This window comes from Eleutherodactylus coqui, chromosome 13 (assembly GCF_035609145.1).
Source record: "Eleutherodactylus coqui strain aEleCoq1 chromosome 13, aEleCoq1.hap1, whole genome shotgun sequence".
Classification (NCBI taxonomy): Eukaryota; Metazoa; Chordata; class Amphibia; order Anura; family Eleutherodactylidae; genus Eleutherodactylus; species Eleutherodactylus coqui.
The window spans coordinates 90,378,748-90,404,825 of NC_089849.1; the positions used below are offsets into that span (position 1 = coordinate 90,378,748).

At 45.6% G+C, this 26,078-nt stretch overlaps 1 protein-coding gene across 1 annotated transcript in view; it reads left to right on the forward strand.

The window, feature by feature from the left end:
- The first annotated feature begins 437 nt into the window (after positions 1 to 437).
- The window catches only part of LOC136587422 (zinc finger protein 850-like), a 49,848-nt gene continuing 24,207 nt past the window's right edge, over positions 438 to 26,078 (forward strand). The window contains exons 1-8 of the mRNA XM_066585989.1: positions 438 to 3,729; positions 4,698 to 4,874; positions 4,959 to 5,082; positions 9,297 to 10,651; positions 16,079 to 16,261; positions 19,565 to 19,766; positions 22,850 to 24,101; positions 25,155 to 25,170. Of these exons, the coding sequence (XP_066442086.1) occupies positions 3,622 to 3,729; positions 4,698 to 4,874; positions 4,959 to 5,082; positions 9,297 to 10,651; positions 16,079 to 16,261; positions 19,565 to 19,766; positions 22,850 to 24,101; positions 25,155 to 25,170 (3,417 nt within the window). The 5' untranslated portion in view covers positions 438 to 3,621. The remainder of the gene's footprint in view (positions 3,730 to 4,697; positions 4,875 to 4,958; positions 5,083 to 9,296; positions 10,652 to 16,078; positions 16,262 to 19,564; positions 19,767 to 22,849; positions 24,102 to 25,154; positions 25,171 to 26,078) is intronic.

Here is a 26,078-nt window from a genome sequence, read left to right on the forward strand (position 1 = left end):
GATGGAGAGTGCAGCGGCTGATCACTGATGCTGGACGTCCGCTAGAGTTCTCCCAGGACTGAATTCCTCAACAGAAATCACCAGCAATTCTGTATCAGTGCTATAGATGTACCGGCTGTACCTGATGCAGGAATATACTTATATATATAGTATATATATACAGGACATATCTATACATATAACTATACCAGTAGGAAGCCCGTCCAGGACCGCAATCCTTATACACTCTGTCAGTAACATCCCTCCCCTAAGAGTGTGTGTGTGTGTATATGTGTGTGTATATATATATATATATTCTCTCCCATAGAAGTTGTCAGTTTAAACTTTCTCTGTGTGATTGTAACATTGATATAAGTAAGTTACTACAGTATCAGAGCAAAAGGATAATTTATTGTGGAGAACTGACCCCTTGGGGGGGGGGGGGGGCGCTCTAGTACTCTATTGTACCACCTCTAGCTTGGATACAAGATGTGATACAGGTGGGCATGGAAGCTCTAGTACCCTGTTGTACCGCCTCTAGCTTGGATACAAGATGTGATACGGGCGGGCATGGAGGCTCTAGTACACTGTTGTACCGCCTCTAGCTTAGATACAAGATGTGATACGGGCCAGCATGGAGGCTCTAAGACCCTGTTGTACCGCCTCTAGCTTGGATACAAGATGTGATAGGGATAGGCATGGAGGACCTAGTAACCTGTTATACTGCCTCTTGCTTAGATACAAGATGTGATATGGGGGCATGGAGGATCTAGTACCCTGTTGTACCACCTCTAGCTTGGATACAAGATGTTATATGGGGGGCATGAAGGCTCTACTATCTTGTTGTACTGCCTCCAGCTTGGATACGAGATGTGATACTGACGAGCATGGAGGCTTAAGTAACCTGTTTTACCACCTGTAGCTTGGATACAAGATGTGATATGGGCTGGCATGGAGGCTCTAGTACCCTGTTGTACCACCTCTAGCTTGGATACAAGATGTGATATGGGCCGGCATGGAGGCTCTAGTACCCTGTTGTACCACCTCTAGCTTCGATACAAGATGTAATATGGGGGGCATGGAGGCTCTGATACACTGTTGTACCACCTCCAGCTTGGATACAAGATGTGATAGGGGGGGGGCATAGAGGCTCTAGTACCCTTTTGTACCACCTCTAGCTTGGATACAAGATGTGATTCCGGTCGGCATGGAGGCTCTAGTACTCTGTTTACCACCTCTACTTGGATACAGAATGTGATACAGGGAGGCAGGGAGGCTCTAGTACCCTGTTCGGCGGCCTCTAGATGGGTGTCAAAAGTATTACATGTAATGGGTGCCATGAGAACAAATGTCCTTCAGCCAAGTGCCTGGAAATGGCTGCAACAGACACAGGGGCCTGTAACAATAGTGCCATCTGTTTCTGGATGGCAGACAATGAAACAGTTGGAGCTGCTCATACTTGTTGGATGATCAGAAGATCCTCTCTACTGGTGTTCTGTCGAGGGTGCCCTCATTCATCCACTAGTCCCAACATCTCCTAACAGTCTGGTCAGAACGGCCGGTGGGGAGAATTCATCGATACGACCATCCAGCTTCTCACACCCCAATAATGCGCCCCTCTCAGACTCTGGTAACGGTCAAATTACAAAGTTGTCAGCACTCACAATTAGAACCAAGTCCGTATGGTTGGAGTATTTAGGGTTGCACGCCGGACTAAGGGACAGATCCAAGTCCCGCAATTGTAGAAATCCAAGATAGAAGGTGTCTGGTAGCAGATCAAGGATAAAAATACTTTTTATTCCTCCATATACAAATTGCAAAAAGACATCAAAAGTGGGGTGAAATCTCTTCTCTGGGTCATAGAGGTGTCTAGTGGTCAACAAGCTCTACAAGCGGAAGAAGAGGTCACTACACACAAGGAGCCTCCGAGAGCCTTTTATAGGCCAAGGGGGAGGTGCTTTTAGGGCCTCCGGTGACAAGACTGTTCATCTAATCACCACAACTCTCATCATCTATATATCTGCCTGAGATGGAATTGAATGCCGAGTTTTGCAGCAAAATGAGAACTTCTTCTAGGGGCGGGATTGTTTTTCTTAAGAAAGACTTTATTTATTTATTCACGCTTCGGAAAATTGTTCAGTGGAATTAGGAATAACAGCTATAATCCAAGGGATTTAGCTATTTCGAATACATGAAATACCAAACTAATGTGGAGGTCCCTTTGTGTGTTGCCCCAATGGCCTACTTTTGTAGACACTGGTGCAATTTTTCAGAAGCCTCTGTGGGCTTTTTTTAAATTCTAAGCGCATCTATTTAAAATATTTCCCAGTAAACAGCATTCCAATGAAAGTTGTTACACAGGGTGGGCCATGGAAAAGTAGACCGTCACCTCACTCCTATGAAAGCTGTCTAAATGAAAAACTTTGTTGCCCATAGGAACCAATCACAGCGCAGCTTTCATTTTACCTCAACAGTATAAGTAATAAAAACTGCTCTGTAATTGGTTGCTTTAAGTAATAAAGACAGATTTTGTTTTAGACAACTTTCATAAGAGTGCGGTTAGATGCTATGGTGATGATGAGTGAGTTTGAGGTATAATGTGCAATACATAATGCAAATAAATGAGGGCAGAGTTGTTTTTATAGCCTGTTAAGATGTATATATATATATTAGATCTCTAGACACATGATGTTGTGTCTGGAAGTGTGTGTTACACGAATATTTAAAAGGAGTCTGTCAGCAGATTTGCTGATGCTGACAGCTCCATATAGGGTTAAATCATACCTTTATTAGTGCTTTCACGTTTATCATTGCAGAGGAAATTAACTTTTAGTCCTCCACTCGGGAAAGCAATTTGAGGGTGGGACTTCATTCTGAACTGCTTTCCCTCGCTGTCCATTCAGCTGCTCCAGAGCTCTGCATCTCCTGGTTGGATGCTGCAGGAAGAGAACCCCCTATGTTATCCGTATACCCTAATAGTTAAAGAGAATGGTGCTCCATAGTGCAGAGGGACCCCAAAATGGAGGACATTAAATAAAGGATTAGGAAAATTGGTAGCTCCAGTGGTTGCGTAGCAGTACAACACCATAAAAGCACAAATACGCTCCAGCAGCAGCAGCCATTACACATGGGCCAATGGGATTCCAAGCATAGATAACCACAAGAGAAAAATGATCCAGATGCACTGAAGAGGAGGACCAGTCACCCAGTTGATTAGCAACACTTTATTGAAGTTCTGCAATGCATTTCTATGCCGATGAAGGTTCAATCTAGATGATTGGTCCTTCTCTACAGGACTCCTGGATCATTTTTTTCATTTGGATATGCTCTAATAGGATGCCCTTAACTGATATCTTATATCTTCATATTGATATTTTGGATGATGTATAATTGTATAATGTATAATTCAAGGATGCTCTGCCATATTGATTTTTTCCCCATGTACATTGGGTCTGGTTGTTACAAATCCAGCTTCCATAGTCACTGATGTTCCCTTGTCAGCATGAGTTCTCTTGTTATTAGAAGACTCTGATGACCTCTTCTGCTCACTGTGCTTGTACAGTGTTCAATCTTTCCACTGTCTTCTACTCATGTTTCTGCAGCCAAGTGTCCTTCCTGCTGAAGTCTTCTCCATAAGGCCAAATGGTTCTCTCCATAACTGACCCAATGGGGTTCGATAAGGACACAAGTACAATGACCAAGAGTGTCCTAGACCTCACTTTGGAGATCCTCTTCCTGCTGACTGAAGAGGTATGAGACTCGGGGAACGATGCCACATGATGATTATGTGTCTTACTACAACAGACATAGGTACTAGTGTAATATGTCTTCACCGAAACTCTTGGCGGAGACATGGGTTGGCTGGGGTCAGTGACAGGGAATGGCCAGGCCACGTCCACAGCTGTGGATTGCCTGCCGGTGCCACTGGAATAGTACCCGCACAAGCAGTTATCTCCGCCAGCTTCTTACTGGGATAACTGCAGCTGACTCGTTGCTCCTCTTCTTCGTGGGCTGTGTTCTTCTCGCGCTGCTGCCTCCTGCGCCCCGACAAGTTGTTGTTAGGGATTGTAGGGAATCTGCTCCTGCGGCGCCTGCTCTGCTGGCTCCTTCGGCCCAACAAACTGTGGGAGAAGGCAACTCCATTCCGACAAGCTGTGGGAGTGGCTAGTAAGGAAGCTGCTCCTCCAGCCTCCGCTCTGCTGGCTCCTCCATTCCGAAAAGCTGTGGGTGCACCCAGCAGGGAAGCCGCTCCTCCGTCCCCCGCTCTGCTGGGTCCTCTGTCCCAACAAGCTGTGGGTGCGCCTAGTAGGGAAGCTGCTCCTCCATCCCAACAAGCTGGGGGTGCGCCTAGTAGGGACGCTGCTCCTCCGTTCCGACAAGCTGTGGGTGTGCCTAGTAGGGAAGCTGCTCCTTCGGCCACTACTCTGGTGGCTCCTCTGCCTCAGCAAGCTCTTGTTGTGGCTTGTAGGGAAGCCGCTTCTCTGGGCCTCCACAGTGCTGGAGGTGCTCCTGCTGCAGGTGCTGCATCTGTAATGAACCGCGGCAGCCAATCCACAACTGGGGGCATGGCCTGCCCTTTCCCTATCACTGATCACACCCATGTCTCCACCCATAGTTCCAGTGGAGGCATATTGTACTAGTACCACAGACATGATCAGGGATGTCAGAGATTCTGGGGATATATAGTGAGATTGATCAGGGTCTCTCTCCATACACAGGATTATATAGTAGTGAAGAAGGCATCTAGTGAGCATTTGGCCACCAACAGCTGTCGTCTTGTCTCGTGCGAAGGGGCCCCCACTGCGGAGTCTCCACTTCCCTCATGGATATCTGAGAGGAAAGATCAGAAGATCCTAAATCTCACAAACAAGATCATTGAGCTGCTGACGGGAGAGGTGAGCGCTGCCGGGAATGCTGGGACATTATAGAGTAACACAAGGGATGATGTGTCTGGGTGATGACTGTATATTGTGTGTCAGGTTCCTATAAGGTGTCAGGATGTCACGGTCCATTTCTCCATGGAGGAGTGGGAGTATTTACAAGGACACAAGGGTCTATATAAGGACTTCTTCATGGAGGATTACCAGCTGTTTACATCAGTGGGTAAGAAAAAAATATTTTGTATCATAATTTACAATTAGAGAGTTAACACAGTGTCATAAAAATGAATGATTTTTTTTTGGAGTGAAAACATCTATAAATTGTGCCAAATGTACCAAAATGTCGTACAAAGCATCAAAAATGTCTCTACTACCGTACCCGATTCCTGACATACAGTCACAATAAATTTCAAATAGCCCTCCTGATAATGCTACTTTTTTAATTGAAAATATTAAATTTATGACTCATGTAAATATATTTGTCACAGAACTTAGTCACCTTTATAGGGGTATTCCAGTGATTTACAGTGAAAATTCTATGCTTTATAATGTAATTTTGTTTTATATAATATTATAACTTGTGCTGCAGAGATATTGCTTTCCCTGTGGTCCTATCCACCCCCCACTCCTTAGTTCTCCATTGATATCCAACGGTTTCGTCCTGTACGCTCCGCTGTTTTACTGGTCAGGCATGCTCAGTGCCTTCATATTCTGTAATGACAACAGCTTGTACAGTCGTGAATATAAACTTGTCAGTAACTGCCAATGGGGCATTGTGGAAAATGTAGTTTTTTAATTCCTGATATCGCACTCACCCGTGTGTAGGAAGCCTAAGGGCTGCTTCCTACGGACGGATTTCCGACGCGTAATATGTGGCGGAAATCCGCTGCGTTGCCCGCAGCTATTAGGTTCTATAGAACCTAACAGCACAATGCTTACGGTGCGGAATTCCGCATCGTAAAACCACCCGTCCTCACCCGCGGCATGCTCTATTTGCCGTGGGTGTACGCGCGGTCGGCTTCCATTGCAGTCAATGGAAGCCGTCCGTCACGCTATCTTCCGCTGTAGCACAGTGGAAGATAGCGTGAAACCGCTTCCCCGCCTACCGCCAGCTGCGTCATATGATGCGGCCGGCGCGTCATGTAATGCTGTGGGCGTTTCATATGACGCGGCCGGCGCGTCACATGACACTGCGGCACACCATACGCTCTATTGCGCTTGCGCGCCGAAGCGTTATGCATGATGTAGGACGCTGGATCCGGAGGTAAGTATTGGGGTCTCTGGGGGGGCGCCATGAAGGAATTCCGCGGCGGAGCCCGTCACGGCCGTGTGAAGCCGGCCTAACTGTAGGAAACCTAATATAATATATAATGTATTGAATAACTTTAAGTCATTTTTTTCTGTGCGACAATGAAAAATAAAAGCTAGTTCATCATTTTTTTTCAATTCATTTTTACCAAATTCACCACATTCACCTTGCAGTATAAACATTGTAATGACCTGGAGAATAGAGTTACCACAATTACAACACCACAACATTTCTAAAGATTTTATAATGTTTTACTACTTTTCCATAATATAAACACATATTCCAAGGCCAGAGCATTTTTATTTTCTTGTCAACAGAGCTGTCTGGAGGCTTGTTCTCTGGAGGATGACTTGTAGTTTTTGTAGGTACAGCTTTGAGGCATACACATAACATTTTGATTATTTTTTATCCCTGGTTTGAGGAAGCACGATTAACAGCAATTTGGGCTTTTTTTTTCAAGTATTTGTTTACAGAATTTACTGTGCTGGATAAATAATGCAATATTTTATTGTGTGGGTTGTAATGGATGTGGTGATAGCAAACATTTACATTTGTTTTGTTTGTATTTTTCAATATTTAAAACCTTGTGTAAGGGGAAAAAAACGTTTTAAATAGAGATGAGCGAACCTACTCGGCCACGCCCCTTTTTCGCCCGAGCGACGCGATTTTCGAGTACTTCCGTACTCGGGCGAAAAGATTCGGAGGGCGCCGTGGGTGAGTGGGGGGGGGGGTTGCAGCGGGGAGTGGGGGGAGAGGGAGAGAGAGAGGGCTCCCCCCTGTTCCCCGCTGCTACCCCCCGCTCCGCCACGCCTCCCCCCGCCCCCCGGCACCCCCCGAATCTTTTCACCCGAGTACGGAAGTACTCGAAAATCGCGGTGCTCGATCGAGTAGGTTCGCTCATCTCTAGTTTTAAACATTTTCTGTACAAACATTTTAATGTGGCGATCAGCAATGACTGCAGTATCTTCAGGGTTAAACGATGTATTGGAGTGATTAGATGGGATCCCTTACATGATGAGAGAGCAAATATTCTCTCTGACTCATGGGGTGTGATAACATGAAGAAAGGTTCATATCACCCCTCCCCTTGGATGGGAAAATACAGGAGAATCAAAAATCTTCTCTGCTGCATGCTTGTCCCTCCCTCCCCTTCTACTTTGGACACCTACTGAAAAATGACAGGTGTAAATTGAGTATTTCCGACCCCATTTCAAACTGCTATAAGTGCCAAGAATCTTGCCTCTAAGGTCGATAGTGCTGATAGAACCGGAGATACAGCTGTTTGAAGTAGAACAAGGTTTGTTTGTCCAAAACAGCAATATTCTTTTCCTGCAGAATGAGCAGAGCTCATCCTAAACTGTGGGGAGGGTTAACCTCACGTTCAATTATCTTGATACTTGAAATAAGTTGGTGTAGGTGTAAAAAGTGTGCAAATTTGTGTGAATTTGATGCCATACCATGTGCTCCATTTTTTTTTTCACAATTGGGCTTGAGATAATTTTCCATCTTAACTCATTATTTTCCCTAACCCTAACCTCCATTCCTATTATATATAACTTGTCCTTACTGAATTGTTTGTACTTGTTTCATTCATCCTAAGATAGAGTCCTAGTCTGTTTTACAGTATATTATGCCCAAACTGCTGCAGTCACAAGTAATTCCACAATATAAGATTATAGTTGCTACTGACATCTACATATCCTGTCTGTAACCATGTGAACCATGCTATTCTTGTTCCTATACAAAGCATTTAGGATATTTAATGGCATAAAAGAGAATTCCTCCTTTAAAGACCTCTCCTATAGCTAGAATTATCTGCCAGGCAGATAATGAAGTTATGGACATAAGAAAGTCAGATATTCAATACTGCACCATTTTGTTACAGTATATTGACCATTAAAACCATACGGGGTTTCATTTATCACAACTGTCTAACTACTTCCCAGAGAGAAGCAGTGACTTATCAGATGAGCAAGGTGAAAGATTTCACCAATGTCTTGTCCAAACAGGATGCGCTGGATCAGTAACCTAAAATACTCACACAAATGCACACCAAACAGTGGTAAACAATACAGACAACCGCAACAAGGAAAACTCTGTCCCCAAATAATCTAACCGAGGGAAGGGACCTGCCTATACGCAGGTAATCCACCCTGAGAAGGGCTAACCTGGCCACGTACCTTGGCCACTAGATGATCCTACGTGGAATAGGAGAAAAACACAGCAAACTAGATCAAAAGATAATAACCACTGTACTTAGCTTTGAGAAGACTCAGGCAAACAGATAATCCAGCTCCAAGCTCTGACTACACCAAAGCCAGGGAAAAAGTAAGATTAAACAAATCTGAGCTAAGCACTAGGCCAGGCTAAATAGACCTGACAAATTACCTACAGATAAGGCCAAGTACGTCTCACCTAATACTACTCCTACCAGAGCCAGAAGATAGGGAAATGCATACAAAACCTGTACCAGATTATTTAGAAAGGAAGCTATTCCAGAACCACCGCAACAACCAGGACATACATGCAATCGAAAACCAGTATGAAGGGAAATGGACGCCTGCGATGCCGGCTGATTACTGCTGGAATATTCCACGGGAGAACACTGGTGGACATACCAGAAATAAGTAACTCCTGCAAACATTTAATCTAACTTCCAGTACTTTCATGCCACGTATGGGAGTTCTCTGTTATTATACATCTGCAGCCTGGTGATCTTATGTCCTGCTTATAACTGTATGTTACCCTATTCAGAATTTACTGTTTATAAGGACATTTGTAAAACATGTTTAATTGCAATTATATCTACACTTCCTTATTCTACTGTTAAGGTTATTGTCTGTAAATCTGTTCCTGACAGTCAAAATCTGAGCACGAATTTGGAATCAGCACCCAAAACTCTGTTAGAAACACAAAAGTTTTATGTTGAAAAATAAAAAACTTTTTTTTTCTTGTGACACAGGGAATTATACCGGTGCTTTGCAGTTTCCTTAAATTCCTGGTGAACAACTGATTTTGCCAGGGAAACTACCTTTTCAAAATGGTACATTAATATTTGATGGAAAACTATAAAATATCCCAACTTTTGTTTGCTTTCAAATAAATTTTAAAAAATCACTTTTTTCCCAGCAGATGGTTTCAAGAAGAACATGGAAGGACATCTCTTATCATCCTCACATTTTGAAGGCAAAACGACCAGTATCACTATAGATTCATTTGGAAGAAAATGCATTTCCCCAAATATTTGTCCACAACTTCACAGCAGACTTCCGCCATCTGATCCCCCTGAAGAAAAGCAATCTTCTTCTGATCACTCACAAACTGTAACACAAAGTACGAATTATATAGAGGGTAAAATATTTCCCTCTCCTGAAAGTCAGTGTGGTGAATCCAGCCAGTCTTCATACAAGGGAGAATGCCCGCTTTCAGAAAATATAGAATGCTTTACACAAAACGACAAGAACGTGAATTTGTTTCTGTGTACAGAATGTGGAAAATGTTTTGACCAAAAACCAGCTCTCGTTGAACATGGAGGAGTTGACAGTGAGGAGAAGCCGTATTCTTGTCTAGCATGTGGAAAACATTTCACCCAGAAAACAGGACTTGTTGAGCATCAAAGAACTCACACAGGAGAGAGGCCGTTTCCATGTTCAGAATGTGGGAAACGATTTTCCCGGAAATCGCTCCTTATTCGGCATCATAGAAGTCACACAGTAGAGAAACAGTTTCAGTGTTCAGAATGTGGCAAATGTTTCGTATATAAATCTGATCTTCTTAAACATCAGAAACGTCACACAGGGGAGAAGCCGTTTTCATGTTCTGAATGTGGCAAATGTTTTTATCAGAAATCGGACCTTGTTAGACATCAGAAAGTTCACACAGAGGAGAATCTGTATTCATGTAATAAAATTGGGATAGTTTTCACCAAGGATACAGATCTTGAAAATCAGACAATTGACACAGGAGAGGATCTGTTTTCATGCCCAGAATGTGAAAAATGTTTTAGCAAAAAATCAGAACTTAATAGACATTGGAGAATTCACATAGGGGCAAAGACATTTCTTTGTTCCGAATGTGGTAAATGCTTTTTTCATAAATCAGATCTCAATAGACATCAAAAAAGTCACACGGGAGAGAGATCATTTTCATGTCATGAATGTGGTAAATGTTATATCCATAAAACAGGTCTTGTTGAACATCTAAGAACTCACACAGGGGAGAATCTGTTTCCTTGTTCCGAATGTGGGAAATGTTTTACCAACAAATCAGCTCTTATTCGTCATTTGAAAGTTCACACAGGAGAGAAGCCGTTCGCATGTTCTGAATGTGGGAAATGCTTTAGCCACAAATCAGGACTTATTGACCATCAGAGAATTCACACTGGAGAGAAGCCGTTTCTTTGTTCAGAATGTGGGAAGTGCTATAGTACCAGATCAGATCTCACCAGGCATCAGAAAATTCACATAGGAGAGAAACTGCTCACATGACCTACATCATATAACGGAATCGGAGTGGTTTCTATGGACAATGCTGACACTTTGTGTTTAGAACATTTAAACCAGTTTAACCAAGTTGTCAGCTACTAAGTGTAAATCCATGCATCCAACGCAAGAGCACCCGCAGAGACAAAATACATATATTGTGAGGGAAACAGTTTGGGATTGCCGTAATTGAGGCCAAAGGTCACATGACTTCTCCAAAAACATGCAGGCAGGAATGCGGTTTAACTGACACTTTGTTAGATTTTTATTTTGCACTTTTGCACAACAAAATAAACTGAAAAAATTCCCTAACCTCCATTCCTATTGTATATTACTTGTCCTTACTGATTTGTTTTTACTTGTTTCATTCGTCCTAAGATAGAGTCCTAGTCTGTTTTACAGTATATTATGCCCAAACTGCTGCAGTCACAAGTAATTCCACAATATAAGATTATAGTTGCTACTGACATCTACATATCCTGTCTGTAACCATGTGAACCATGCTATTCTTGTTCCTACACAAAGCATTTAGGATATTTAATGGCATAAAAGAGAATTCCTCCTTTAAAGACCTCTCCTGTAGCTAGAATGGACCCCAGTACTCAGTCCCGCTCACTCTGAAGGACCTAGTCCACTGAAATTCTAACATCTTTTTATTCTCCAGTTTAGGGTGGTTACAGTATAGCTTTTTGACCAATACAGTTTTCCGACAACAATCTCCTTTCCTTCATGTATTATTGACAATCAAATATGTTTTGCTCCAAACTCCTCTCTTAATGACAGTGCTAAGGTGGTCCCAACTGAACATCCTCTTATCAAAAGTTAACTTCTATAATGTAACTGTGTTACAAGGGTATTCTTACCTGTGTAAAAATCGGTGTTCTGCCCTTTATTCTGGGCGCTGAATCCAAATATGGAAACCACAATCGTCTGCCAGGCAGATAATACAGTTATAGACATCATAAGAAAGTAAGATATTCAATATTGCACCATTTTGTTACAGTATATTGACCATTAAAACCATACGGGTTCAAACTGTCTAACTACTTCCCAGAGAGATGCAGTGACTTATCAAATGAGCAGGGTGAAAGATTTCACCAATCTCCTGTCCAAACAGGATGCGCTGGATCAGTAACCAGTAAACAGATCTGAGCTAAGCACTAGGCCAGGCTAAATAGACCTGACAAATTACCTACAGATAAGGCCAAGTACGTCTCACCTAATACTATTCCCACCAGAGCCAGAAGATAGGGAAATGCATACAAAACCTGTTCCAGATTATTTAGAAAGGAAGTGATTCCAGAACCACCGCAACAACCAGGACATACATGCAATTGAAAACCCGTATGAAGGGAAATGGACGCCTGCGATGCCGGCTGATTACTGCTGGAATATTCCACGGGAGAACACTGGTGGACATACCAGTAATAAGTAACTCCTGCAAACATTTAATCTAACTTCCCGTACTTTCATGCCACGTATGGGAGTTCTCTGTTATTATATATCTGCCACCTGGTGATCTTATGTCCTGCTTATAACTGTATGTTACCCTATTCAGAATTTACTGTTTATAAGGACATTTGTAAAACATGTTTAATTGCAATTATATCTACACTTCCTTATTCTACTGTTAAGGTTATTGTCTGTAAATCTGTTCCTGACCTACATCATATAACGGGAATCAGATTGGTTTCTATGGACAATGCTGACACTTTGTGTTTAGAACATTTAAACCAGTTTAACCAAGTTGTCAGCTACTAAGTGTAAATCCATGCATCCAACTCAAGAGCACCCGCAGAGACAAAATACATATATTGTGAGGGAAACAGTTTGGGATTGCCGTAATTGAGGCCAAAGGTCACATGACTTCTCCATAAACATGCAGGCAGGAATGCGGTTTAACTGACACTTTGTTAGATTTTTATTTTGCACTTTTGCACAACAAAATAAATGGAAAAAAACTTTGTTGTCTGGCACTAACTATTGCATGAAAGTTTCCTCACTACCACTTCACAAAACCCACAGGCATCTGAGCAGACTAATAGAGGACCAACCAAAGCTGGCTTTAACCAGTGTCGCCAAACTACAATAATGTAATTACAATTTTTTCGTCCACTGTCAACTCACACAGATACCTCTCTGGCCCATCTGCACAGGCAGACGTGCATATTACCTATGTGAACATAGACATATGTAACATTGCATCTGTTCAGCAGTCACTAGATAGTCTGTAGCAATATGGCCCAAACCTTGACAATGGAAACACCCGATGGGCCCTATACTTAGTACAAAGATCTGTCCTTCCGGCTTTGGTGAGCCTTCAAATGTCTTTACATGTTTCTTGATACCCTTAAACCCTGGAACAGTCTTGCCAAGCACTCTAGCAATCTGGTCTTTCATTGAACTAAAGGCTGGTACTGGGTGTGACCCAGCAGTTCTTAAGCTGCAGTATAGCACTCCACCAGGTTGACCAGCTGATCTGAAGCTTGGTTCTCCATGGCTCACTCACTTCCACAATGCCGGTGGTAATGCTCTTAGGAACTTGTCCATGACAACATGCTGTACTACCTCAGACAACAGCAAAATCTCAGTTTCAGACATTTTTGGGTTAGGTGCACCAGATCAAACATCTGGGAATGTGGTGGTTTATCTGGTTGGTAAGTCCACTGGTGTACTCTCTGGGCTCTCACAGCTAAAGTCACACCTAATGTGCCAGGACCTCGGCTACCTCCGGACCTGGATCAAGCTATGTTTTTTTGTGCTTCACCGTCACGGAATGGCGCAATCAGGCCTGGCCACCGTGCTTTTAGCTATGCTTCTCGCACCACGGTCCTTTCAAATGTAGCCAAGTAAGCTTTCACATCATCATCCGGTGTCATCTTTTGTAAATAGCGACTCACGTGTATCAGTCGCTGTTCAGCTGCTGGTTGAGCTACAGGGACATTTGTCATGTGTTGTGGGATGTGGTTTAGCTGACACTTTTATTTAGTAAGGTTGCAGCGCTCGATGAACCAATCACAGCCATTCAATGCCATGGTTGTCATTGGTTCATCGAGTGCTGCCTTGATTGGCTGAGCCGTGCGCTCGAGAACCAATCAGAGCCAGCGCTTACAGGAGGCAGGGTTTATGACCCCCTTGACCAGAAAGCGGAGACTGAAGACTGCTTTTTAAATGCAGCTAGGACTTATTTTAGGGACAAACAGTAGGACTTCCTACTGCAAAAGTTGCATCGCACCACATGAAAACCGCGATTTTGTACGAAGCGATGCAACAGAAAGGGAGGCTCAATAGGGAAACATGGGCTACAAAACATCGAACATCCTGGCAATATTCAGCATGCTGCAATTTTTTTTTTTTGCTCGCAATGTAGCAGCCTCCAACACATCACTAATGTGAAGGAAAGCATGGGCTTCACGTACATGCGATCTGTAGCATTGTCGCATCGCGAGAAAATCGTGCGATTTTTGTCGCCCGTGTGAAAGTGGCCTCATTGACCCAAGCGTGTAGCATCATGGAGCTATCATTAATGTTATATTCGGTTTTGATAAAATCCATTGCTTATCTGACTGATGTGTTTTATGTGTGTTCATGTCTATCTTTTTAGATATTTATACAATTCCAAGGGGATGAAAATATAGAAGGGGGTTGTTAAGGCCTCATGTCTACGGGAGGATCGGATTCCATATGTAGATTTCCACAGCAAGAGACCTGCAGAAACCATTTGCAGGAGTTCGCGGATGTAATTGTTTTTCCGTGTGGATTTCATAGGCAGAGGGGGATCCACTTTTAGGGCCTCCGGTGACAAGGCCGTTCATCCAATCACCACAACTCTCATCATTTACATATCTGTCTGTAATTTAACTGCAGGACGAGTTTTGCAGCAAAACGACAACTTCTTCTAGGGACGGGAGTGTTTTTTTTGACAGAGTGCATTTCTCTCTTGATACTGCGAAATTTCAGTCTAAACTTGCCAACTGGTAATTGGTGGTTTGAGCCGCAGTCCACCCCTGGAAATGGTTTAGCTGCTTGTACAGAACTGGCCCATTTTTGACTGAAATGGATGGAGTCACTTTAGTTTCAGTAAAATTCATCTGGAGACGTCCAGATGTACAAGCGACGCTCAGGTTGAGGAATCGTTTGTTCATGATTTTGAAACCATTCTCCTGGCAGAATTGAATTAGTTGGTCATCTGCATCATTTCTTTCTCCCAGACCGAATTCCAAAACACTTCCAAACCGCAAAGCACTAGGAACTGACAATTCGCCAGCAGAATTGATCCAAGCAATACCTTAAAGGATACTACTGGCTCTATGTCAGAATGTCCTGGAAACAAAAACGTGGCCAAAAGAGTGGGCGAGATCTGTTTTCATCCCAATACCCCCCAAAAAGTGATGCACGTGACGGCTCCAATTACTGAACAATTGCACTGATGGCACATCCAAGCAAAGTTCTATTGAAGCTTATTCAGAAACGATTAGCAGCAAATTATAAAATGCCTGATGTGCATTAAAAGGCAGACACACTTGTGATCATATCTCAAACCTTTAATCAACTACACCAAGGCTTTTGATTGTGTTCACCATGAGAAACTCTGGATTTGTCTCGGACAAATAGGTGTCCAAACTCATCTAATTGAGCTCATAAGATCGCTCCATATCATTTAGGAAGCAGCAGTCAGAACACCATATGGGGGCACCGACTGGTGCATAATCAGAAAGGGAGGGAGACAAGGCTGCATCTTGTCATCATTTCTTTTCAGCATGCATGCTGAGGCCGCTATGAGGAAAATCGGCTTGGCTGAGTCAGAAATTGGTGTGAAAATAGGAGGGTGGAACATAACCAATCTACAACATGCTGATGACACCAACCTTCTTGCAGAAAGTCAAGATGATCCAGAGCAGTTAACCCTTTCCAATACAATTTGTATCCTGGTTTTCCTAGGGGGTTTACTCTTTTTCTGCCGTTATACAATGGCGCTATCTTCTGGCTAAAGCCAGTACTGCATGAGGTGACATGTTGCATAGACTCCGACAGCAGAGAAGCTGGCAATATACAGTAAGAGAGCCCCGACAGATATCTTCCCACATCGGAGCTGTACAGTCTTAAATCATAATTATAGATGAGCGAACGTGCTCGGCCACGCCCCTTTTTCGCTCGAATACCGCGATTTTCGAGTACTTCCGTACTCAGGCGAGAAAATTCAGGGGGCGCCGTGGGTGAGTGGGGGGTTGCAGCGGGGCGTGGGGGGAAGAGAGAGAGAGGGCTCCCCCTGTTCCCCGCTGCTACCCCGCGCCGCCACGCCTCCCCCCACCCCTCGGCGCCCCCCGAATCTTTTCACCCGAGTACTGAAGTACTCGAAAATTGCGGTGCTCGATCGAGTAATTACTCGAAACGAGTACGTTCGCTCATCTCTAATCATAATGTCCTAAGCGTTCAGACAGTGGATTGGAAAGGGTTAATAATGGCAGCAAAGGAAGAAGCAAACTGGAAGGACTCTTCTCAAACACCAAAAAGACAAAGACCATGACACCTGCTGGAAATGCTGGAACCACCATCAAAATTGACAATGAAGAGATTGATGCTGTGCCAGATTACATATTCCTCGGGTCCAAGGTAAATTGCAATGGAGAATGCAGTTGAGAAATTAAACGAAGAATGGCACTGGGTGGTATGGCTTGGCTAGGATCGGGAAATCTGGAAATCAGTTTCAGAACCAAGGGCTGCCTAGTAAATACAATTCTTTTTTCTATTGCAACTTCTGCTTGTGGAAGCTGGACACTTAAAAAGGATGCCAGGAGGAAGTTAGATGCTTCTGAATTATGGTGCTGGAGAAGAACGTTTCGGACCCCATGGACAGCGAGAATCACTAACAAGGAAGTACTAGATTGTGTCAAGCGAAAAACATCCCTAGGGGCGAAGATTTTAAAGCAATTTGGGCACATCACATGAGCAAATGGACTGGAGAAAGACATTATGCTGGGATCTGTCAGTGGTTCACAAAGAAGAGATCCTAATAGAATTCGCTGGTTAGACACAATCATGGCAGATGCTGGCATGACTATTTGCCAGTTAAAAGAAAATGCAGTTGATAGATGAAAATGGCGAGCGCTGATCCACAGGGTGACCAGAGTCGGCAACGACTGAATGGAATATGAGATTTCTCTCTAGTTTGTAACAATGTATCACTCTAGAGTCCAGGCTGTTGAGCCCAGAGACCATGGCTAGGACCGGATACAACTGTATCCTACTTCTCAGCTGAGAGTGAGACTAGTTATACAACTGCTTGCAGTCTGTGAATGAAAATAATATTTTCATTCACTGACCGTAAACTAATATTTTGAAAATGGTGAAAAATTGATCAAAAATTGAAATTGAGCATATTAGAAAGATGTAGATTGTTTCATTTATACAGTGATTAAGCTTTATGAACATAAAACCAGAAAGACCTTGGGGCACACCCACATATAATGTATTTCCTGGAGGGAAAAATACGTTATGTTTCTATAAAATAATGTTTTCTACGCAGACTTTGTTTTGGATTCGCCGTAGATCCAACCACGTTCGTTTGAAGTGAAAGCTGCAGCAGATCAATGTATTCTGTAGATTTTCCCCTCCGGGCAATCCTCACCATAGGGCAGTTTAGGGACCTTTCGAAGGACCCAAGAGAGTTTTCCATCCAATGCAAAATTCCGCACCAACATCCCCATCTCTAACGTGTGTATTTTGCTGCGTAGTTAAAAATGGCCTGATTCTACCGGCAATTGTGCATCCGAATCCGCATTTAGATTTGCATGTTTTGGTGGAGATTCCTGCAGAACAATTGGTGTCCAAGTAGAAGGTCTCTTAGGCCGGTCTCACACAAGCATAAGCGCATTTGCGCAATGGGCGTTGCATACTTGTGCACACATGTTTTACTGTACTTCTTGTGTGCACAAATCGTGCGCATTTGCATGTGCAAAAATACACACAAGAGTGTTCCCATTCATTGAAATGAGCAATTAAGTTAATTAGTTCATCACATGCCATTTTTGTGCGCAAGTGTGCAGGAAAATAGAGCATGCTGAGTATCTTTTTGCGGAAACGAAATGTGCACACAAAATATGTTTATGTGAATGAACAGAAAGAAATCAATGGGTTCGATTTAGAGATGAGCGAGCACCAAAATGCTCGGGTGCTCGTTGTTCGAGCCGAGCTTTTCGTAATATTCAAGAGCTCTGTTCGAGTAACGAACCCCATTGAAGTCAATGGGAGACCCGAGCATTTTTGCAATGGACCTGCCGGGTCCCGAGCTTTTTTTTCTCTCTCTCTTTTGGGCCGCCTGCAGACGAGCGGGTCGGATCCGGCAGCGAGAAATCTCGCCGCGCGATCCGACCCCAGAGCCTGCAGGGACGAGCGCGTACTCACCCGCGCCTGGCGGCCCCGGCTCTTTGATGTGCCGGCTGCCGCGCAGCCGGCGCATGCGCAGACCGGAGCCGGCGGCCAGGTGAGTGCGTGCCCCGCAGAAAATTAGAACATGCCGCGGTTTGTTTGCCGCGCGAGATTTCGCGCGGCCAAACCGCGGCCGTCTGCATAGGAGTGCGTATTGTAATGCACTCCTATGCAGACTTTCAGTGGCGGAAATCCCACGGGAAATCCTGCGGCGGGATTTCCGCTCGTCTGCAGGCGGCCTTGCTCTCTCTCCCCGCCCCCCCAATGAGTTCATTCACATGATGTATATTTTCACACAGCATGACCTATTTTGTTGCGTACTACCCACCGCAATAGGCCATTGAAGTGAATGGGCCGCGCGAATACGTGGTGAATCTGCAGGAAACCTATGTATACACTGCATATTTGTGCACTATCTCAGTGGGCCTATCTGCGTTCTTTTTTGCGTGCCCAAGTATGCAGGCATAAGCGTTTTCGATTGCGCAAATCCGCAGCGTATTTGTGCGACCGAAATACGATTACACCTGTGTGAACGAGCCCTAATAGTGACCCCTATAGTGGTCAAAGTAGTCATAGTGACCGCTATAGTGGTCCCAGTAAAAATATTGACGCCACCCACAGTGGCCCCAGTAGTAACAGGGTACCCCACAGTGGCCCCAGTAGTAAGAGCGACCCCCACAGTGGCCCCAGTAGTAAGAGCGACCCCCACAGTAGCCCCAATAGTAAGAGCGACCCCCACAGTAGTAATAACCCCACAGCAATATTATCCCCGTCAGGAATATTAACCCCACCACCACCAACAGCAGCAATATTAACCCCTTCCACCCACCAACAGCAGCAATATTGATACCCCCCCCACCAACAGCAGCAATATTAAACCCCACCCCCCACAAACAGCAGCAATATTAACCCCACCACCAGCACCACCAACAGCAGCAATATTAACACCCCCCCAACAGCAGCAATATTAACACCCCCCCCAGCAGCAGCAATAATATTATACCTCTCCCCCAAAGCAGCCACCATGAACCCCCCTTCCTTCCCCAACCCATATACTTACCTCCTCCCTGCTGTCAGCGCCGCTCCTCCTCTGCTCGCGCTGATTCCCGGGTGCACTCTGATGTCAGTGTGTAGCCCAGAACGCTTCCTCCCCGAGTCCTCTCCTGCAGAACTGAAGAGCAGGGGACTCAGGGGAGGAGGATCCCGGCTGCACACAGATGTCAGAGTGTGCGCTGGGATCAGCTGTAACAGCGTGATTACCAGCGGGGAGCTGCAGCACCTCAGCTGGTAATTGCTAGAGTGGTGAGCGGCCGTCGGCACGCCGCGGGCCACAGAAAATGAGGCAGCGGGCCTTGTGTTTGACACATGTGCACTAAGGTGATGGCGTCTGTGTTCTGGGATAAGGAGGGCATGCTGCTACTGGACTACCTTCAAAATGGTTTCACCATCAATGCAAGGTATTACATTGAACTTTTGGACCAATTGAAGGCAGCTCTGAAGGCCAAAAGGTGCAGCAAGCTCTCCAAAGGAATCTTGCTCCTGCAAGACAACGCCTCCGCTAACACTGCACAAGAGACCACGGCAAAACTGGTGGAGCTAGGCTTCCAGCTGCATGACCACCCACCTTATTTACCAGATCTAACTCCCTCAGACTATCATCTGTTTCCAAACCTGAAGAAACCCCTCAAGGGTACCAAATTTCACATCATTTCTGATGTCATGGCTGCTACGGAGGACTGGTTTGAGGCACAACCGAAATCCTTCTTTTTGCAAGGCTTACAGAACTTGGAATACCGATGTAAGAAGTGTGTTGACATCAGTGGGGAGTATGTGGAAGAAATGTAAAGTTTCATCTGCCTATATAATTTCTTTCTGGGTAAAGCCAAAGACTTATCAGCAGCCCTTTGTATCGCTCAGGCGGCATTCTCTTGTGCTGTCATGGTGAGATGTTCTGAGAGCCTTCAGGACGGGATCCTGCTCTCTGGGCTCGGCTGGTTTATACTACTTATTTTGGAAGTAGTATAAACCATTAAAAAAAACAACAAAGAAAACCCTTTTATTATTCGGGAGGATCGGACGCATCCATAGAGATCAGTGATGCTCGTACGCGTGCAATCCGTGGTAAAATAGAGCATGCTGTGATTTTTCTGACTCTCACAGAATCTCTACAATTCCTACCTGAAAGTGTGAGCGAATAAGCGAAAGTCCATGCATTTCAATGCCTGTGTATTATTGCGTATCATATGCGCAGATGGCAATCACGGAATCCGCAATTCACATTTGCTTGTGTGAGACCGGCCTTACACTCTATATTTTCTGCTGGCAGATATTACACAGTGTATATGCGACAGGAGCACATAGCCTTTGTGTTCTCGATTTTATACCTACCGCCTCGAAGTATCCACCCTTTGCCTGTCTTGCGTGTGCTCGGCATCCGGTGGATACACTTTTACCTTTTTCAGTAAAGATTAGAGATGAGAGAGCATACTCGTCCGAGCTTGATGCTCGTTCGAGTATTAGGGTACTCGAGATGCTCGTTACTCGAGACGAGCACCACGCAGTGCTCGTCTCGATTAAAGGAGCACTGACCATTGAATTCAATGGAGCCGGCGATACAGCTGGCTCCATTGAAAGCAATGGGCTGCCGGCTAGCACGGGATGAATTTTCGGGAAGGGCTTAAAAATATAAGCCCTTACCTGAAGATCATCCTAAATTGTATAAAAAGTAAAAAAAAAAAAAAAATACTCACCTTGTCCCGGCAGAACGATGTTAGCCCATTGAATTCAATGGAGCCGGCAATACAGCCGGCTCCATTGAAAGCAATGGGCTGCCGGCGATCGCACAATGAATTTTCGGGAAGGGCTTAAATATATAAGCCCTTCCCTGCAATTCATCCAGAAATGTGTAAAAAAAAAAAATATATATATATATACTCTTCTGGTCCCGGCAGACAGAGTTCAGCTGCGGCCAGCTGGCAGTTCTCTGAACTGCTCTCTGTAGTATTCAGCAGCCGGGGATTTAAAATCCCCGCCTGCTGAATGAGCTGCCTCTGATTGGTCACAGCCTGACCAATCAGAGGCAGATCTCACTCACACCCATTCATGAATTCATGAATGGGTGAGTGAATGCTGCCTCTGATTGGCTCAGCGCAGCTCTCAGCTGAATGACAGCAGTTCAGCACCACAGTGCAGGGGACAGCAGGAGAAGACGCGGCTGTACCCCGGCAGCTGAAGGGAGGTGAGTATCTATTTTTTTTGTTTTTTAAATCACTTTTAATTTATTTCCAGGGAATGGCTTATATGTAAAGCCCTGCCCTGAAAAAGATTTCAGATGTGCCAGCGGACCATTGTCTTCAATGGAGTCGCCAGCAGCAGCAGTGGCTCCATTGAAGAGAATGCTTGCATTTTTATTCTTTTTTACACTAAAATCTTTCTTTTTCAGGTAAGGGCTTATATTTTTAAGCCCTTCCCGAAAATTCATCCCACGCTTGCCGGCAGCCCATTGCTTTCAATGGAGCCGGCTGTATTGCCGGCTCCATTGAATTCAATGGGCTAACATCGTTCTTCTCTGCCACAGCTGTTACAGCTGTGGCAGAGGAGAACGATCGTTATGCTGACAGGGGGGGGGGGGGGGGGGTGTCTGACTCTTGCCACTATTGTGGCTTAATAGTGAGACCTCGGAGCCCGAAATGCAGCCCTGCATGTTGCTCCTCGCCTGCCCTATCCATTTCTGTGTTTTTTACATGACTTTGTTGATTTGCTAGGATTTTCACAAATGAAAACCTTAGCGGAGCACCAGTCATATACAAAAATGCTCGAGTCACCCATTGACTTCAATCGGGTTCGTTACTCAATCCCAGCTCTCGAGCATCACTGAAAGTTCGACTCGAGTAACGAGCACCCGAGCATTTTGGTGCTCGCTCATCTCTAGTAAAGATATGATTTCATTGTTGATGCTAAACCCCCCAGAGATGTTTCTGAGTGGTGATTTCGCTGTCTGACGCAGGGGTGTTTCCAAACTGTATATACAGCATTGGGCAAGAGTCACCATTCATACGTTCTGCTTTGTATTTCTGCAGACAACTGGGAAGGATGCCGTTGAAGCTGTGCTTTGTATGTGATGGTGCGCACATTGAGAACATCCCGTGAACGCCTCTACATTACTATGCATCCCCTTTTGGTATCAGTTTACTACATTACAGACAATTATTTACATGCAGAGACGGTTTTTGAGAAAGTGTGGCCCCTGGCAAAATTTGAAATGGGCCCCTAATACTGAAATACTGCATTAACAACACCGTCGCATCCAAAATATTCAGAAGGTGGCATGCAGAGTGCTGCAGAGCTGAACTCTAGTACATCCAGGGCTGTTGCTAGGATTGTACAGAAAATGTATTCATGTACATTAATAAAATAACAGACCTAAATATTACCTGCATGCACTGATTATATATTACCGTCATATAACAATTACGACAGCAAAAATTGGCCAAATTCTAATTAAAAACGAGGGCATAGAATGCGTGCGAAACTTCATTGTCTTTGGTTCGAAAATTGACCAGGCTGGAGAATCTATGCCAGGGATATGTAGGATGGCATTGGGGCGAAGCGCGATGGTAAACATGGACAAAATCTGGAAAAGTAGGGATATTGGCATCACAACTAAAATACATGATAGTGCAAACCATAGCCATGTATGGATGCGAAAGCTGGACTGTGAAAAAAGCTGATAGAAGGAGGATTGATGCGTTGGAGCTGTGGTGCTGGCGAAAGCTTCTACGTATACCCTGGATAGCGAGAGCAACAGAGAAGTCCTGAACCGTATAAGACCCGATATATCACTGGAGGACAAGATGACCGGGCTCAGGCTCATGGAGGACAAGATGACCGGGCTCGGGCTCACGGAGGACAAGATGACTGGGCTCGGGCTTAAGATGGACAAGATGACCGGGCTCAGGCTCACGGAGGACAAGATGACCGGGCTCAGGCTCACGGAGGACAAGATGACCGGGCTCGGGCTTAAGATGGACAAGATGACCGGGCTCAGGCTCACGGAGGACAAGATGACCAGGCTCGGGCTTAAGATGGACAAGATGACTGGGCTCGGGCTCACGGAGGACAAGATGACCGGGCTCGGGCTTAAGATGGACAAGATGACTGGGCTCAGGCTCACGGAGGACAAGATGACCGGGCTCAGGCTCACGGAGGTCAAGATGACCGGGCTCACGGAGGACAAGATGACCGGGCTCGTGCTTAAGATGGACAAGATGACCGGGCTCAGGCTCACGGAGGACAAGATGACCGGGCTCGGGCTTAAGATAGACAAGATAACCGGGCTCAGGCTCACGGAGGACAAGATGACCGGGCTCGGGCTTAAGATGGACAAGATGACCGGGCTCAGGCTCACGGAGGACAAGATGACCGGGCTCGGGCTTAAGATGGACAAGATGACCGGGCTCGGGCTCACGGAGGACAAGATGACCGGGCTCGGGCTTAAGATGGACAAGATGACCGGGCTCAGGCTCACGGAGGACAAGATGACCGGGCTCGGGCTTAAGATGGACAAGATGACCGGGCTCGGGCTCACGGAGGACAAGATGACCGGGCTCGGGCTTAAGATGGACAAGATGACCGGGCTCAGGCTCACGGAGGACAAGATGACCGGGCTCAGGCTCACGGAGGTCAAGATGACCGGGCTCACGGAGGACAAGATGACCGGGCTCGTGCTTAAGATGGACAAGATGACCGGGCTCAGGCTCACGGAGGACAAGATGACCGGGCTCGGGCTTAAGATAGACAAGATAACCGGGCTCAGGCTCACGGAGGACAAGATGACCGGGCTCGGGCTTAAGATGGACAAGATGACCGGGCTCAGGCTCACGGAGGACAAGATGACCGGGCTCGGGCTTAAGATGGACAAGATGACCGGGCTCGGGCTCACGGAGGACAAGATGACCGGGCTCGGGCTTAAGATGGACAAGATGACCGGGCTCAGGCTCACGGAGGACAAGATGACCGGGCTCAGGCTCACGGAGGACAAGATGACCGGGCTCAGGCTCACACATTTTGGCCATGTAATGCTAGCAGAGTTGCTAGAAAATTCTATAATGCTTGGACAGATCAGTGGCAAAAGAAGACCCGGCCGCCAAAGGACACGATGGCCGATACTGGCATGGACATCCCCCAAATGAAAGAAGCAACGCAAAACTGAAAAACATAGAGAGAGCTCGCCTCTAGGGTCACCAAGGGTCGTGAACGACTAAACGACTAACAACCACCATACAGTGAATATATATTACCTCTATATTAATACAGGGATTATATATTATCTCCATACAGTGGACCAAGTGGAAAGGGTGACCGCTGCCATGTTTGAGACAATGGGCACTGCCATTTTTGATCTAAACCTCTTAGAGGTTCAGGTAGGTGGTTCTGCACCCAGTGATGATGCGGCTTTTAATCCTTTAAATGCTGCGATCGTAGTTCAGAGCTCCCAGCACCTGCCCCCCCCGTGCGCATGCAATGCGATCGCAGGGTGATGCTTGTTTGCCAATCTATATAAAACTGGTAGTAATCGTACCGAGCCTCAGAATAAAGGTATTTTTTTGCTGCAGGGCTTGCGTTGAAGAAACAAGACCCTCCAAAGATGGCGGATTTAAGGGGTTTATTTCCATTTCACTTTACTTAGATATTTTAAAAAGTTTTTGAGTACACTATACATCACTCCGCAAAGAACAACCCGCAGACGTCTACGCCGATGGATAAACAAAACAGTTAGGTTTTTCTGAAAGTCGGGAGGAAAAAACGAAAATTAAAAAAAAAAAAAAACGGCTGGTCCTTAACGGGTTAACCCTGTCAGCAGGGTGTGATGTGGAGAGATGAGCTTTTTAAGCAGCCTGTTGGCCAAATTCCTTAGGAACTGCCATGCAGAGGACACTACAGAGAACTACAACTCCCAGCACCCCCTGGGGCATCGGCTGACAGCCGGTACAAGGAGACAACCTCTAGTAGCCGCGGCTCATGTGACTGGTCACGTGGTGGTGACGTCACGCAGGTCCTGCAGTCACAAGCAGTGAGCGCGGCTCCTTGGTCGGGTATGTATGTAGTATGATGTACGCCCGGCCGGCTGTAGCGTGTATATAGGCGGAGGGGGTGGAGCTTCCTGTCACATACATCCCCACACACCTCCATGGTGATGCACAGGACGGCCGGTGCTTTGTCTGCTGCTGGTCCGGCGATGTCCTCCCTCCTGGACGGGCTGCAGCTGATGAATCGTTCTGGAAACGGTGCCCGTCGTAGGGCTGCGTTCACACGGGGCGGGAGTTCTGTGCGGAAATTCCGCCTGCAGAAAAGTGGATGCTTAGTCTCAGGTTAAAGATTGTAGGCGGAATTTCCGTATGGAATCTCCACGCCAATTCTGCCGCTGTGAACGCAGCCGTAAGGTTCGAAGATACCGCAGAGTGGAGACTTGTGCGCTGCTGACCGTCAGTCCCGGTGCGCCGCGGCGAGCATCGTCATTATCGAGGCGGCTAATAACGCCGCGCAACACATTTATTTCAAAAATGTTCATATTTTTTAAAAATTTTCGTAACAAAGTAATTGATGTTCCTGTAAAATGACAGCCCGCTGATGCCAGCGGTGACACGGAATAATAGCGGCACGGCGCATGGTCACGTTATTTAACCCCTTAGTGGCCGAGCATTTTTTTTGGTTTTAAAAAATCGTAACGCCTCTATTTATCCGACGGGAGCGTTATACCGCGTTTACCGCAGCCGTAGAATAACCGTCTGTATGAGAGCGGCCACAGGAGACGCTGAATTAGGGCAGGAGGGTCACATAAGCCTTATGGCTGCCTTCAAGGGGTTAACTGGAAGAGTAAGGGCTCGTGTGTTTTCACCGCGTACTATGGATAAGTTGGCCGGTGTGCGCGATCCGCGGACTTGCGCGGTCTCTACCGGCAGAGCATATGTTTCCTTGAGCCCTACTAGAGACCCCCATAGAG